This window comes from Nomascus leucogenys, chromosome 17 (genome assembly GCF_006542625.1).
Source record: "Nomascus leucogenys isolate Asia chromosome 17, Asia_NLE_v1, whole genome shotgun sequence".
Classification (NCBI taxonomy): domain Eukaryota; kingdom Metazoa; phylum Chordata; class Mammalia; order Primates; family Hylobatidae; genus Nomascus; species Nomascus leucogenys.
The window spans coordinates 72,175,751-72,190,123 of NC_044397.1; the positions used below are offsets into that span (position 1 = coordinate 72,175,751).

At 43.2% G+C, this 14,373-nt stretch overlaps 1 protein-coding gene across 1 annotated transcript; it reads left to right on the plus strand.

Annotated features, from left to right (window-relative positions):
- Nucleotides 1-7,152: 7,152 nt before the first annotated feature.
- On the plus strand, nucleotides 7,153-7,476 carry LOC100601131 (small ubiquitin-related modifier 2-like). Its single transcript, XM_030796334.1, has 2 exons — nucleotides 7,153-7,373; nucleotides 7,435-7,476. The coding sequence occupies exons 1-2, from the start codon at nucleotides 7,212-7,214 to the stop codon at nucleotides 7,474-7,476; spliced, it is 204 nt and encodes a 67-aa protein (XP_030652194.1). The 5' UTR covers nucleotides 7,153-7,211.
- Nucleotides 7,477-14,373: the final 6,897 nt, after the last annotated feature.

The window sequence follows — 14,373 nt, forward strand, 5'->3', positions numbered from 1 at the left end:
AACATCTACCTCTGATTTTAAAAACAAACAGAGGGGCTGGTGGCTCACTCCTGTAATCCTAGCAATTTAGAAGGCCGAGGCAGGAGGATCACTTGAGCCCAGGAGTTTGAGACCAGCCTGGGCAACATGGCAAAACCCCACTTCTACAAAAAAATACAAAAAGTACTCACCCCTGTAATCCCAGCACTTTGGGAGGCCAACGGGGGCAGATTGCTTGATCTCAGGAGTTTGAGACCAGCCTGGGCAACCTGGCGAAACCCCATCTCTACTAAAAGTACAAAAATTAGCCGGGTGTGGTGTTGCATGCCTATAATCCCAGCTACTCTGGTGGCTGAGGCAGGAGAATCGCTTGAACCACAGAGGCAGAGGTTGCACTGAGCCAAGACCGCACAATTGCACTCCAGCCTGGGCGACTGAGCAAAACTCTATCTCTAAAAAAAAAAAAGAAGAAAAAACTTTCTGATTGCAGTCTATTAAGTCTATTAATGGCATTGACCACCAAAAAGTACTTTTGCATGTCATCTTTGTATTGTCAAACAATACCTTGATTTTGAAGTATATAATCATTGATAATAAAAATTGTTATACATTTTATTGGCATGAATTCAGACATTCAGTTCATTCACTACACATATACTTTGGTCCAGTCTTTGCTTCACTTATGTCTCTGTGGCTTCAGGCAAGTCAGGTAACTTCTTACTTCCACCCTTGACTATAAAACAGATTATACTTATCTTGCCTACTGACCTCTTATGGCAATTTGGGGAAATATCTTGTTGCTGAATTAGTTTCTAGGCTCAGACGCTAAACATACAGTACATATTAATTGGTAAAGACTTGGGATTTGAAACTTGATCATTTGAACTAGATGCCAAGAAGTCCAATCTTCATGACAACTCTGTATAAGGTCATAGGTATAATCACTACTTTACAGAAAAAATAAACTCCAGCCTGGGCAACTGAGTGATACCCTGTCTCAAAAAGAAAAACAAAAACCAAACAAAAATTAGCCAGATGTGGTGGTGTGTGCCTATAGTCCCAGCTATTTGGGAAGCTGATGTTGGAGGATCGCTTGAGCCCTGGATGTTGAGGCTGCAGTGAGCCATGATTGCGCCACTGCATAATCCGCCTGGGTGACAGAGAGAGACCTTGTCTCGAAAAAAAAAAAAAAAAAAAAAAAATGGCGGAGCAGGGTGGCCTGCACCTGTAGTCCCCGTTCAGTTACTTCGGAGGCTGCGGTGGGAAGATCACCTTCAACCTAGAAGATGGAGGGTGCAATGAGTTATGATCACACCACTGCACTCCAGCCTAGGTGACAGAGTGAGAACCTGTCTAAAAATATACATAAAATAAAATAAAAACGAACGTCTGCTTGTGGTGGCAGGATCCAGGAGCCTGTAGTCCTAACTACTTGAGAGCCTGAGGTGGGAGGATCTCTTGAGCCCAGAATTTCAAGTCCAGCCTGGGCAACATACCAAGATTCTGTCTCAAAAAAGAAAAAAAAAAATCTTGTTATTAAAAAATGTCACAAATTTTTTAAAGAGAAATGATAAGTTAAAAAAATACTTGGCCAGGCGCTGTGGCTCACGCCTGTAATCCCAACACTTTGGGAGGCCAAGGTGGGCAGATCGCGAGGACAGGAAATCGAGACCATCCTGGCTAACATGGTGAAACCCCATCTCTACTAAAAATACAAAAATTAGCTGGGCATGGTAGCAGGCGCCTGTAGTCCCAGCTACTCAAGAGGCTGAGGCGGGAGAATGGCGTGAACCCGGAAGGGGGAGCTTGCAGTGAGTTGAGATCGCGCCACTGCACTCCAGCCTGGCCACAGAGCAAGACTCCATCTCAAAAAAAAAAAAAAAAAAAAAAAAATACTTACGGCCGGGCATGGTGGCTCACGCCTGTAATCCCAGCACTTTGGGAGGCTGAGGCGGGTGGATCACGAGGTCAGGAGTTCAAGACCAGCCTGGCCAAGATGGTGAAACCCCGTCTCTACTAAAAATACAAAAATTAGCTGAGTGTGGTGGCAGGCGCCTGTAATCCCAGCTACTCAGGAGGCTAAGGCAAGAGAATCGCTTGAACCCCGGGGACAGAGATTGCAGTGAGCCGAGATCGTACCACTGCACTCCAGCCTGGGAGATGGAGTGAGACTCTGTCTCAAAAGAAACAAACAAAAAAACCCTTATGACTATATGACAAAACAAATGTGTAAGTGTAAGTGAATACCCCATCTGTGTTGGCCTGAAATTCTTTAAGTCTCCTCCCATTGAGAAGTGGAGTTTATGATTATCCTGTTGAATCTGGATAGGCCCGCAGCTGTGCTGACCAATAGAATACAGTCTAACTGATGGGCCGTGACTTCTGGGCTAGATCATAAAAGGCCATGTTGTTTCCACCTGGTTCACTGGAATACTTGCCCCTTAAGTCCTCATCCCTGTAAGAAGTCCCACTACCCAGAGGCCTCCATGCTGGGGAGGTCACAGGCAGACTCTGTGATTGACATTCACACCTGAGCCCATACCTCAGCCACCCAGCATAGGTAGCAAAAATGTGAGTAAAGCAGCCCCTGGATTAGCCATCTGCCGTATGTTCAAGTCAGCCCAGCCATTTGAGCAGTAAAAATCATGTAGCAGACAAAGCCATGACTGCTATATCCTGCCAAAATTCCTGACCCACAGAATTTGTAAGCATATTAGATTGTTGTTTTTAAACTTTGGGGTAGTATATTATGCAGCAGTACAACAAAACTGAAGTCAGAATACATAGGCGAAGACTTCAGAAAAGAGGAAATGCAAATAAATATATTCACCCTCACTAGTAATCAAGAAAATAAAATATGCTGGGTGCGGTGGCTCACACCTGTAATCCCAGCACTTTGGAAGGCCGAGGCAGGCGGATCACTGGAGGTCAGGAGTTCGAGACCAGCCTGGCCAACATGCTGAAACCCTGTCTCTACTAAAAATACAAAAATTAGCTAGGTGTGGTAGCACGTGCCTGTAATCCCAGCTACTGGGGAGGCTGAGGCAGGAGAATCACTTGAACCTGGGAGGTGGAGGTGTCAGTGAGTCCGGATCACACCACTGCACTCAAGCCTGGGTGACAGAGCAAGACTCTGTCTCAAAAACAAAAAAGAAAAAAAATAGAGAGTGTACTTTCACTTGTACCAAAGGCTGCACCTCCCCAATCTATAGACTGTTTCTCAGAAAATAAAAGGTCTCAACTTTCCTCAAAAAAAGAAAAGAAAATTAAGACAATGAAGTACATTGTTACAGCATTTAAAGGGATGCATGATTTTGTTTTGTTTTGTTGTTGTTGTTGTTTTGGTTTAGTTTTGTTTGTTTGTTTGTTTGTTGGTTTTTTATTTTGAGACGGAGTCTCTGTCACCCAGGTTGGAGTGCAGTGGCGTGATCTCAGCTCACTGCAAGCTCCGCCTCCCGGATTTACGCCATTCTCCTGCCACAGCCTCCCGAGTAGCTGGGACTACAGGAGCCTGCCACCATGCCTGGCTAATTTTTTTGTGTGTTTAGTAGAGACGGGGTTTCACCGTGTTAGCCAGGATGGTCTCGATCTCCTGACCTCGTGATCCGCCCGCCTCGGCCTCCCAAAGTGCTGAGATTACAGGCATGAGCCACTGCGCCCGGCCAAGTTTTTTGATGCCAAGTAACAGAACTCCAAATTTCACATAGGGAATTTAAAAAAATCATTTGAGGAATACCAGAGGTTTTCACTCAATTGAGGAGTTGTATCCAATTCAAAGAAGTGGCCAGGTTTCCCCTGCTAGGAGGAGTTCGGGAATCACTAGAACCAATATGGCTGTTTGCTGACATGCTCTGTCTCCGTTTCTTGTTTCTGCATGTTTGTATATGGGCTTTGTTCTAAGATGCAGATTGTCTTCTGCCACATATCAAAAAACAATGCCCTTGACATCTCTCAACTTGAACATCTGGCAGCTCCATTACCAGAAAGAAAATAGGTCTTTCCCAGCATCAGTGTTTTACATCACTGGCTTGGGACTGCAGCCCTGCCCACCAATCAGCTATGAGCAGACCAGTGCTTTGTAGTGCAGACTTAACTACTGGAGCCCACCCTGTGGTTTGGAAATCATTCCCCAGAAGGGGAAACCACAAAGAGTTAAGAGTAACTTGTAGAAGAATTTGACCATATGTAACAAAAGCTCTATGAATGGGTATAAGCTTGACCCAGCAACAGCATTTCTACCAATTTACCCCAAGGAAGTAATTAAGAATACAGGCAGAGACTCAGCTGTAAGAATATGCTTTACAGTATCATTAGTAATAGAAATAATCCAATATGAAACTTTCAATTAATTATCATACATCTACACAGCCATAAAAGTCGTGTTATAAAAATATACTTATTGATATTGGAAAATGTTTATTTTTAAAAAGCATATTAAAAAACGGTCGGCCGGGCGCGGTGGCTTACGCCTGTAATCCCACACTTTGGGAGGCCGAGGTGGGCAGAGCACGAGGTCAGGAGATCAAAACCATCCTGGCTAACATGGTGAAACCCCGTCTCTACTAAAAATACAAAAAATTAGCTAGGCATGGTGGCCGGCGCCTGTAGTCCCAGCTACTCGGGTGGCTGAGGCAGGAGAATGGCCTGAACCTGGGAGGCAGAGTTTGCAGTGAGCCGAGATGGCGCCACTGCACTCCAGCCTGGGGGACAGAGTGAGACTCCGTCTCCAAAAAAAAAAAAAAAAATTATTTGTAGAGACAGGGTCTCCGTATGTTGCCCAAGCTTGTCTTGAACTCCTGGGCTCAAGCAATCCTACTACCTTTGCCTCCCAAAGTGCTGGGATTACAGGCGTGAGCCACTGTGCTCCACTAAGACAAATCTCTTGTAAATTTTTTAATACATTTCAAATATTCTAAGCATTTGTAACAAACTTCTTAGGTAAGAGAAAAGGTGTTTAACGGACATCAAGATGATGTTTTTATAAGAATATGTAATGATAAGGAAAGATACAATATATTAGATGATATATTATGTGAAGATGCTGGCTTCCAAACAGTATTCACATCATGATATTTTTAGAAATAAAATTCTAAGTATGCATAAAATCCTGGAAGAATATATTTAGAATATTAATAGTATTTTTAAATTTTAAATATTTATTATTTTTTATATTTACTCAGTGTATCAGTTGAAGGACATTTGGATTTTTCCACTTTTTAGTTATTGTGAATAATGCTACTATGAGCATTTGTGAGCAAGTTTTTGTGTGGTCACGTATTTTCGTTTCTTGTAAAATGAGGATAGAGTTGATCCTTGTTCGAAGATACCCTATTTGCAAATTAGCCTACTTGCTACAGTTTATTTATAACCTCAAAATCAGTATGTTTGGCATTTTTTGTTTTGTTTTGTCTTTGTTTTTTTGTTTGAGATGGAGTCTCACTCTGTCGCCCAGGCTGGAGTGCAGTGGCGTGATCTCAACCCACTGCAACCTCCGCCTCCCTGGTTCAAGCGATTCTCCTGCCTCAGCCTCCAGAGTAGCTTGGACTACAGGTGTGTGCCACCATGCCCAGCTAACTTTTTGTATTTTTAGTAGAGATGGGATTTCACCATGTTGGCCAGGATGGTCTCAATCTCCTGATCTCGTGATCCGCCAGCCTTGGCATCCCAAAGTGTTGGGATTACAGGAGTGAGCCACCATGCCTGGCCACATCTGCCATTTTTACATTTTGTGGACATTTGTGTGAGAAAAATAATTGAGTAGGAAAGTTTGTGGAGCCAGGGATAGTGTCTTGTGCCTGTAGTCCCAGCTACTGAAGAGACGGAGGCAGGAGGATTGTTTGAGCCCAGCACTTCAAGACCAGCCTGGGTGATACAGTGAAACCCTGTCTTAAAAAAAAAAAAAAAGGAAAAAAACTCATCAAAATATGCAGTTAAGATCTACGCATTTCACTTTAAAATTATACCTCAATTTTTTAAAAAAGAAAAAAGAAAAAATGGTCCATATTTTCAGCCGAGGTCAAGAAAGATCTGCCTTTGTTTCAGCTCTCATACTGTAAACAAGCATAATTTTCACAGTATATTTAGTGTCATGTTTTTTGCATTTTTGTGCTTTTTATTGGTGATTTTGCTCTTTTAAGCGGCCCTAAGCACAGTGCTGAAGGGCTGTCTTGTGTTCTTAAGTACAAGTGAACCCTGATGATGAGAAAAAAATATGTGTTAGATAAGCTTCACTCAGGCCCGAAAGCAATTAGCCTAAATAAACTTTTTTTTGTTTGTTTTTTGAGATGGAGTCTGGCTCTGTCACCCAGGCTGCAGTGCAGTGGCGCTATCTCAGCTTACTGCAAGCTTCGCCTCCCGGGTTCACTGCATTCTCCTGCCTCAGCCTCCCAAGTAGCTGGGACTACAGGCGCCCACCACCACGCCCGGCTAATTTTTTGTATTTTTAGTAGAGACGGGATTTCACCGTGTTAGCCAGGATGGTTTCGATCTCCTGACCTCATGATCCACCCACCTCGGCCTCCCAAAGTGCTGGGATTACAGGTGCGAGCCGGCCAATAAACTGTCTTTAAACAGAAACACACATAAAATAAGATTATGTATTGATCAATTGAGGGAATATTGTGACCAAAGCCTTGCAGAAACCTAACCCAGAATTTCTCCTAAAAGCAATGGTTCAGTGTGTGCTAGTTCAGTATTTGCTGGGACTTTATAACATAATTACTACATATAATGAGAACTGACAGTATGGGGCCCGGTGCAGCGGCTCACACCTGTAATCCCAGCACTTTGGGAGGCTGAGGCAGGTGGATCTCCTGAGATCAGGAGTTCAAGACCAGCCTGGCCAACATGGTGAAATCCCATCTCTACTAAAAACACAAAACTTAGACGGCTGTGGTGGCACACACCTGCAGTCTCAGCTACTTGGGAGGCTGAGGTAGGAGAATTGCTAGAACCTGAGAGGCGAGGTTACAGTGAGCTAAGATCCCGCCACTCCAGCCTGAGCAACAGAGCTAGACTCCATCTCAAAAAAAAAACAACAAAAAAAAACCTGACACTAACTAGGAATGGAATTACTGGATCATATGAAACTCCACTGGTAGCTCTATCCTCTATCCTCGTCCACCGCTGCCGCCTCCTTCTTCTGCTGTTCCTGGTGCTGCTGGTGTGCTCGTTTGGTGCGGACCTGGTACCTCTTTTGTGAAGCAGCAGCTGAGGAGACTCCAGCGCTCGCCATGGCCAATGAAAAGCCCAAGGAAGGAGTCAAGTCTGAGAACAACGATCATATTAATTTGAAGGTGGCAGGGCAGGATGGTTCTGTGGTGCAGTTTAAGATTAAGAGGCATACACCACTTAGTAAACTAATGAAAGCCTATTGTGAACGACAGGGATTTTCAGTGAGGCAGATGAGATTCCGATTCGACGGGCAACCAATCAATGAAAGACACACCTGCACAGTTGGAAATGGAGGATGAAGATACAATTGATGTGTTCCAATAGCAGACGGGAGGTGTCTACTGAAAAGGGAAACTGCTTCTTTACTCCAGAACTCTGTTCTTTAAAGACCAAGATTATATCCTCAATTATAAAACTGCAATTTGGTTCCACCACATCCTGACTACTACCGTATAGTTTTCTCTATTCTTTCATTTCCCCCTTCCCCATTCCTTTATTGTACATAAAGTAGCTGGTATATGTGCACAAGCATATTGCATTTTTTTTTTAACTAAACAGCCATTGGTATGTTTTGATTGACATCAAGTGGAGACGGGATGGGGAGAAACACTGATTCTGTGAAAATACCCCCTTTCTCCATTAGTGGCATGCTCATTCAGCTCTTATCTTTATATTCCAGTAAGTTATTTTGCTCTCACTGTTTTAACAACAACAACAACAACAAAAAAAAACCCATAAAAATCCTTACATACCTTGTTCAATTGCAGAATTTTAATGTTTTTCATGTATCATTGTAAAACCAAGGACAATTTTATAACTTTTTTGTATGTAGCTGTTACATGTAGGGCAGTCTGTCTTTAAGTAGGGATAAACTACTCTAAAACAAAAAAGAATTCTAGATAGTTTTCCCTTCAAGTCAACCGTCTTGTTGTTTAAATAAACTTCTTGTTAAAGAAAAAGAAAAAGAAACTCCACTGGTAACTTTCTGAGGAACTGCCAAAAATTCACTTTATAGTTTTGTAGGTTGCAAAAAAATAATCTGATGTCCAAGATCACCAGAGGAACAACACCTGTTCCCCCCTCCTATCCAATGGTCTCTCTCCTGAGTGCAGTGACTTACTTGCAGAGGAGGAATAAACACAAAAGAAGAAGAAAAAAGCAAGTCAAAGGACATAAATATGGGTGGGTAGATGTGGCTCCCTTTGATTTCTCTTATGGAGGTGTGCCCTAATTCACAGTCTTTTCAACACAGACAGAAGATAGTCACCATTTTGGACTTTCTCTTTGTTCTGCTGTTTTGGTTTTGATTTTTACTTTTTTTTACTTTCTTACTTCTTTGTACTGACTCATATTTCTCCACATTACAAATGTAATAAATTAACTAGATGCAACAAGAAACAGACTAAACAAGGCTGAAAGCAAATTAATGGCATGGAAGAAAGTATGATCTGAAGCCAGGTGTGGTGGCTTAGGCCTGTAATCCCTGAGTAATCTCAAAAAAAAAAAAAAAAGAAAAAAAGAAAAAGAAAGTGTGTGATCTGAGAGACCAAAATAGACACTACTTTATCAACTAAGTTGCACTCAAAGCTTCAGGAAATAAAGTTATCTACGGGCAGAGGGTTCAGGGCCTGGCTGGCATGGCAAATGTCTAAATTCCTTTGGCTAAACTCTCTAACAATAGGAGCTATCAATTCTGATTTACAACCCAGACCACTACAACTCTGATTGGACAGAGGACGGGCCTCACAAACATTCTTTTCTGATAAGCTACTGCAGGCCTTTGGCCAGTTTCAGCAGCTTATAGAGGATTTGCACAAACTGTCTGTGTATCCTGTAGTTCACTTTTTGTTGTAAAGAGCCAAATTCCATCTCGTTTTAATGCTAAAACTCAGTCTTAAAGTAAATGTGGGATGTATGTGACATATGTGTTTACCCAATCCCCTTATAAATATGTATAGCATTTCCCTCAAACCTGCTGAATATGATATGGTTTGGTGATATGCTTTGGCTGTGTCCCCACCCAAATCTCATCTTGAATTGTAGTTCCCATAATCCCCACGTGTGGTGGGAGGGACCTGGTGGGAGGTAATTGAATCATGAGGGTTGTTACCTCCATGCTGTTCTGGTGATAGTGAGTGAGTTCTCACCAGATCCTATGGTTTTATAAGGGGCTTTCCCCTCATTGCTCAGCACTTCTCCTTGCTGCCTCCATGTGAAGAAGGACGTGTTTGCTTCCCCTTCTCCCATGATTGTAAGTTTCCTGAGGCCTCCCTAGCCCTGTGGAACTGTGAGCCAATTAAACTTCTTTCCTTTATAAATTGCCCAGTCTCGGGTATTTCTTCATAGCAGCATGAGAATAGACTAATACAATATGTATGATACTGGCCTTATCAGACTTAAATCCCAAGCTATCCTTCTCCTCTTTTAAGACAGTGCACCTTCCAGCCACATCATAGCCATAAGCCAAAAAAGAAAAAGAATTCTAAGCAATAATAATAAAGAGGTCAGCAAAAGGGAGTAGTGGGAGAGAGTGTAACAGTGATGAAGTCCTTACAGACATTCTTGGAATTGGATATCTGCAGCAGTCTACCAAAGAGAACGTTTTACCATGTACCAGGATATCAATGGATGCTTTAAAAGTGGAAATATGTGGCTAACACTGAAAGAAACCAAAATATTCTTCTGTAATATACTAGGGATTGTGGAGTTGAAGAAGATTAAAGGGCAGGGGACGCTCTACCCTTCCCTCTGCTTGCCTGATGGCAGGACAGCAATTTACAAAGACAAAAGGTCTTCCTGCCTCCTCTCTGCCTTTCCCACCTAAAGATAGGATTTGCAGGGTTTGCTTATAAGCTCATAGACAAAAGTGCCAGAGACTTTACTCTTCCCATAGATTTACCTTCTGACATTTTCCCACCTTTTGGAAACCTGAAGATGCTTTCTTGTCTATATAGGATTTATGAGTCTTTGTTAAAATACTATTTAAGCAAGGCCCCTAAGCCACTGCCTTGAGAAAGAAATCCATTTGAACTGAGAAGCCTTTCCTGTATGATGGGTACAGCAATGACTCAATAAACTTTTTTTTTTTTTTTGACATGGAGTCTTGCTCTGTTGCCCAGTCTGGAGTGCAGAGGCACGATCTTGGCTCACTGCAACCTCTGCCTCCCAGGTCCAAGCGATTCTCCTGCCTCAGCCTCTTGAGTAGCTGAGATTACAGGCGCCTGCCACCACACCTGGCTACTTTCTGTATTTTTAGTAGAGATGGGTTTCACCATGTTGTCCAGTCTGGTCTCAAACTCCTGACCTTAGGTGATTCACCTGTCTCAGCCTCCCAAATTGCGAGGATTACAGGCATGAGCCACAGTGCCCAGCCAAACTTCTGCTGACTTTTATTTTTAGGAGGCTATTTCACCTAAGAACCTATGAGGGAAAGAAAATAAATTATATTTTCTCCCCTAGAAAACACAGAATCACTCTTAGAGTTGTGCGTGTGTGACTGTGTGTGTATGTCTGTGTGTGTGCTGTGAAATATGCCCATTTAGTAGTTTTTCTAACCATAATCATTTTTCTTAATGTTAAATGACTCTTTTGGGAATTAATATCTCTACTAGTAAAAAAAAAATTCTTTGATTTCACAAATATGTCATTTTCTGTTAACTTTAAGTAAAATAAAATTTAGTAATTTCTATTTTAAGAAGCATGTGTGAATACTCTCCCTTTCATCTCTGTATTACTCTAGCTACCTATCTATGTCTTTAAAAAATAAATAAATAAAAATAAATAAATAAAAAACAGGGTCTTACACTGTTGCTCAGGCTGGAGTGCAGTGGTACGATCATGGCTCACTGCAGCTGTGACTTCCTGGGCTCAAGTGATCCTCCCAACTCAGCATCCCAGGTAGCTGGGACTACAGGTGTGTGCCACCATGCTCAGCTAATTTTTGCATTTTTTGTAGAGATGGTGTCTCATTATGTTGCCCAGGCTGGTCTTGAACTCCTGGGCTCAAGCGATCCTGAAACCTTGGTCTTTCAAAGTGCTGGGATTACCGGCATGAGCCGGCACTATCTATGTCTTCATCCATCTTTTCATTGGTATACATTGTCAGCTGAAGAATGAGGCGGTTCATAAATCTGCAAAGGACAGCTTTATTTCTCAGAAAGGGTTGCAGCCTGCAGGTGGCCATTCTGACAGGCTGCGAAGCACAGCCTCCTGCTAGAAGCCAGAAACAGACACTTGGAGGGAGGGGCAAAGGGAACAGGAATGTATGCTGGACAGTGCGGCCAAATATACATATTCAAAAAGCTATAGGAGGAGTCATGAATATTTATGAAAGGAAAAACACTGAGCATCATGGGTTCCATGAATAAAAGAACGGCCAGGTTGGCATGATCTGAAGGTGGGGTTTTTGGCCCTCAGATGTCAAAATGTGAAGCAGAGGAGGTGAAAACCCTACTGGGTCTCTTACCAGGTCAAAAAAGAAGGGGCAGCATCCCCATTGGTTGACATCAGCGGTGGAATCTTTTGAAAGAGCTGGTTTCTTCTAAGCCCTTAGGGAAAAAGGTTAATCATAGTTAGTGAGGGAGGGCGTATAAGGAGGTGTGCCTGATCCGCATCCTGTCTGCCAAGGCTGGAGTGCAGTGGCATAATCGTGGCTCATTGCAGATCTGACCTCTCAGGTTCAAGTGATCTTCCCACCTCCGCCTCCCAAACAGCTGGGATACAGGTGTGCACCACCAAGCCCAGCTAATTTATTTATTTATTTATTTATTTATTTTTGAGACAGTGTCTTGCTCTGTCACCTGGCTGGAGTACAGTGGCGCGATCTCGGCTCACTGCAACCTCCAACTCCTGGGTTCAAGCGATTTTCCTGCCTCAGCCTCCCCAGTAGCTGGGACTACAGGTGTGCACCACCACGCCTGGCTGGTTTTTGTATTTTTAGTAGAGATGGGGTTTCACCATGTTGGCCAGGGTGGTCTCAATGTCTTGACATCGTGATCTGCCCGCCTCGGTCTCCCAAAGTGCTGGGATTACGGGCGTGAACCACCATGCCCGGCCAGCCCAGCTAATTTTTAAATTTTTTTTGTAAAGATGAGGTCTCACTATGTTGCCCAGGCTGGTCTTGAATTCCTGGCCTCAAGAGATCTTCTGCCTTGGCCTCCGAAAATGCTGGGATTCCAGGTGTGAGTCACAATGCCCAGCCAAGAACTTAGTTTTCAAAGTTACTCTGGGGTTCACTTGGCCAAGATGTGGTCCGTTCAGTTACTTGAAGGGGGTTGGGCCTTTTTTTTTTTTTTTTTTTTTTTGAGACAAGGTCTCACTCTGTTGTCCAGGCTGGAGTGCAGTGGTGTGATCATGGCTCACTGCAGTCTCAAACCTCCTGGGCTCAAGTGATCCTCCCACCTCAGCCTCCCAAGAAGCTGGGACTAGAGCCTTGCACCACCATACCTAATTTTTTTAAGCAAAATTTGTATTATTTTAATTATTTTTATGTACAAAAAAACTCAGTTGTGTACATTTAACCCAGTTTAGTGGCAAGTTCTTTAGCTTTTGCCTTTTCAAGCTTGGCGATGCGAGCCACAGACTTGGGACCCAGGACATTGCCACCCCAGTGATGGCGGATCTCATCATGTCTGTCATTGTAATTGGTCCTGATAGCTTCCACCAGCTTAGCCAAAGTGCCTTTGTCTTCTGAGTTCACCTGCGTGAAGGCGACAGTGGTGCAGGTCTTCTGGTGGACTAGATGTCCCAGTCTTGCCTTCCCCTTGATAATGCAGTAAGGGACCCTCATTTTACAACACAGTGCAGGCAACAAGACAACCAGCTGGAAGACAGCATTTGCTGAAGAGTGTATTTTGACCAAAAGCAGTAAATTTCAAAGTTAATACCCAGCTAATTTTTTTTTTTAATTTTTAGTAGAGATAAGATCTCACTATGTTGCCTAGGCTGGTCTCCAACTCCTGGGCTCAAGAGATCCTTCCACTTCAACCTCTCAAATTGCTAGCATTATAGGCATGAGGCACCAGGCCTAGCCAGGGTTTAGAATTTTGTTTTTACTTTAAAGGTTTGACACCTGTCTGTCCAGTAACACAGGCTAAGGATCACGTGCAGCTGCCCCACCACTATTGGGTCAACACCAAGACCTCCTGGCTGGCCTCAAGAATGAATCTGGTATCTTAGGACAGGCAGAAGAACAAACTAAAAAACAAACCGAGGGGCTCACGGACAGGAGAATACAACAGCGAGAGAGTACAAACAGAAGTGTTCCTCACTTGCATGGGCTAGGTGCCACAATACAAAGTGAAGGGTGCCTCCGTATGCGTTTATGGTTGGCTAACAATCACTTTACTCTCTCTCTGGAAATGGACTGTGCCTGCACATCCTTCCAGATGAAACAGGCATAAACTAAAGGATGATGGGTTAAAAAAATGCTTTAAAGTTATAATCACCAGGGAAAGAATTCCATAACCATCCATTGGTTAATGGATGGGATATCATTGCATCGAATCTCTTGGTATCAGAAAACTGGGCTGGATTTGAGAGGTGACGCCATATAATGAAGAACCTGACTGCATTTTTGATGTTGTACCACTGAAAACTTTCAAGCTCCACTTCCACGCTTCCCTCTGCCCCACATGTGAGTGAGCCTATAGAAAGCCCATGCACTCCTTCCCTTGGCACTATAGGGGGACGTTCAAGCCACACAAAACCCGGGCCCTTGTGCAGGAATGCTCATCCAGGTTCCACCCCTAACTGCAGTAATCCCAGGGCCACTTGCTTTTGCTTTGTTGAAGCCATTTTTGGACTGGCTGAGGCACCTGACCTGCTCTCTCCAAAAGCTTCAAAATGTGAGTAATACATTTCTTTTCCTTTTTTTGTTTTGTTTTGTTTTTTCAAACAGTTTCAGTCTGCCACCAGGCTGGAATGCAGTGGCATGATCATGGCCCACTGCACGCTTGACCTCATGGGCTCAAGCAGTCCTCCCACCTCAGCCTCGCAAAGTTGCTGGGATTACAGGCATGAGCCATCACATCCCGCCATCAAAAAACTTCTCAGCCTGGTGTCAAAATATGTAATGAACCTAGATTCACATAAACAGGTGGATATAAAAGGCAAAAAGAATTTTCACTGCTTTATGAGCTCTAAGACACAAATTAGGAATAGAAAAAAACTCTTATATTGGGAATGCAAATTCTTTTAAATTATCAGGCTAAGACAGACATG